Raw genomic sequence first — 228 nt, 5'->3', positions numbered from 1 at the left:
TATCCAACCATTTGAGAGTAGCATCACATTCCTCGCGGCATCTAGATTTCTCAGATTCGGTAAGTTTGTTTCCAGCATCATCTAGGGCTTGTTTCACATTGAACACATACGCTTCCAAGTTGTTTCTAGCAGAAATTCTCTCCTTCTGTTTCTCGTCTTCATCTTTGTATCGTTCTGCATCGTTGATCATTCGATCGATTTCTTCTTTGGATAGGCGGCCCTTGTCAT

At 42.1% G+C, this 228-nt stretch overlaps 1 protein-coding gene across 1 annotated transcript; it reads right to left on the bottom strand.

The window, feature by feature from the left end:
- Positions 1 to 4: 4 nt before the first annotated feature.
- Positions 5 to 225, bottom strand: LOC103524179 (heat shock 70 kDa protein-like; the record flags this gene model as incomplete). The annotated part of the gene is made up of 1 exon (XM_008489183.1): positions 5 to 225. A coding segment is annotated over one exon (221 nt), but the record flags the coding sequence as incomplete, so codon positions are not given.
- Positions 226 to 228: the final 3 nt, after the last annotated feature.

The sequence above is a fragment of the Diaphorina citri genome, unplaced genomic scaffold (genome assembly GCF_000475195.1).
Source record: "Diaphorina citri unplaced genomic scaffold, Diaci psyllid genome assembly version 1.1 scaffold145903, whole genome shotgun sequence".
NCBI classification, from domain to species: Eukaryota; Metazoa; Arthropoda; class Insecta; order Hemiptera; family Psyllidae; genus Diaphorina; species Diaphorina citri.
Note: the sequence above shows the minus strand (reverse complement) of the source record. Positions and strands in the feature narration are given on the sequence as shown.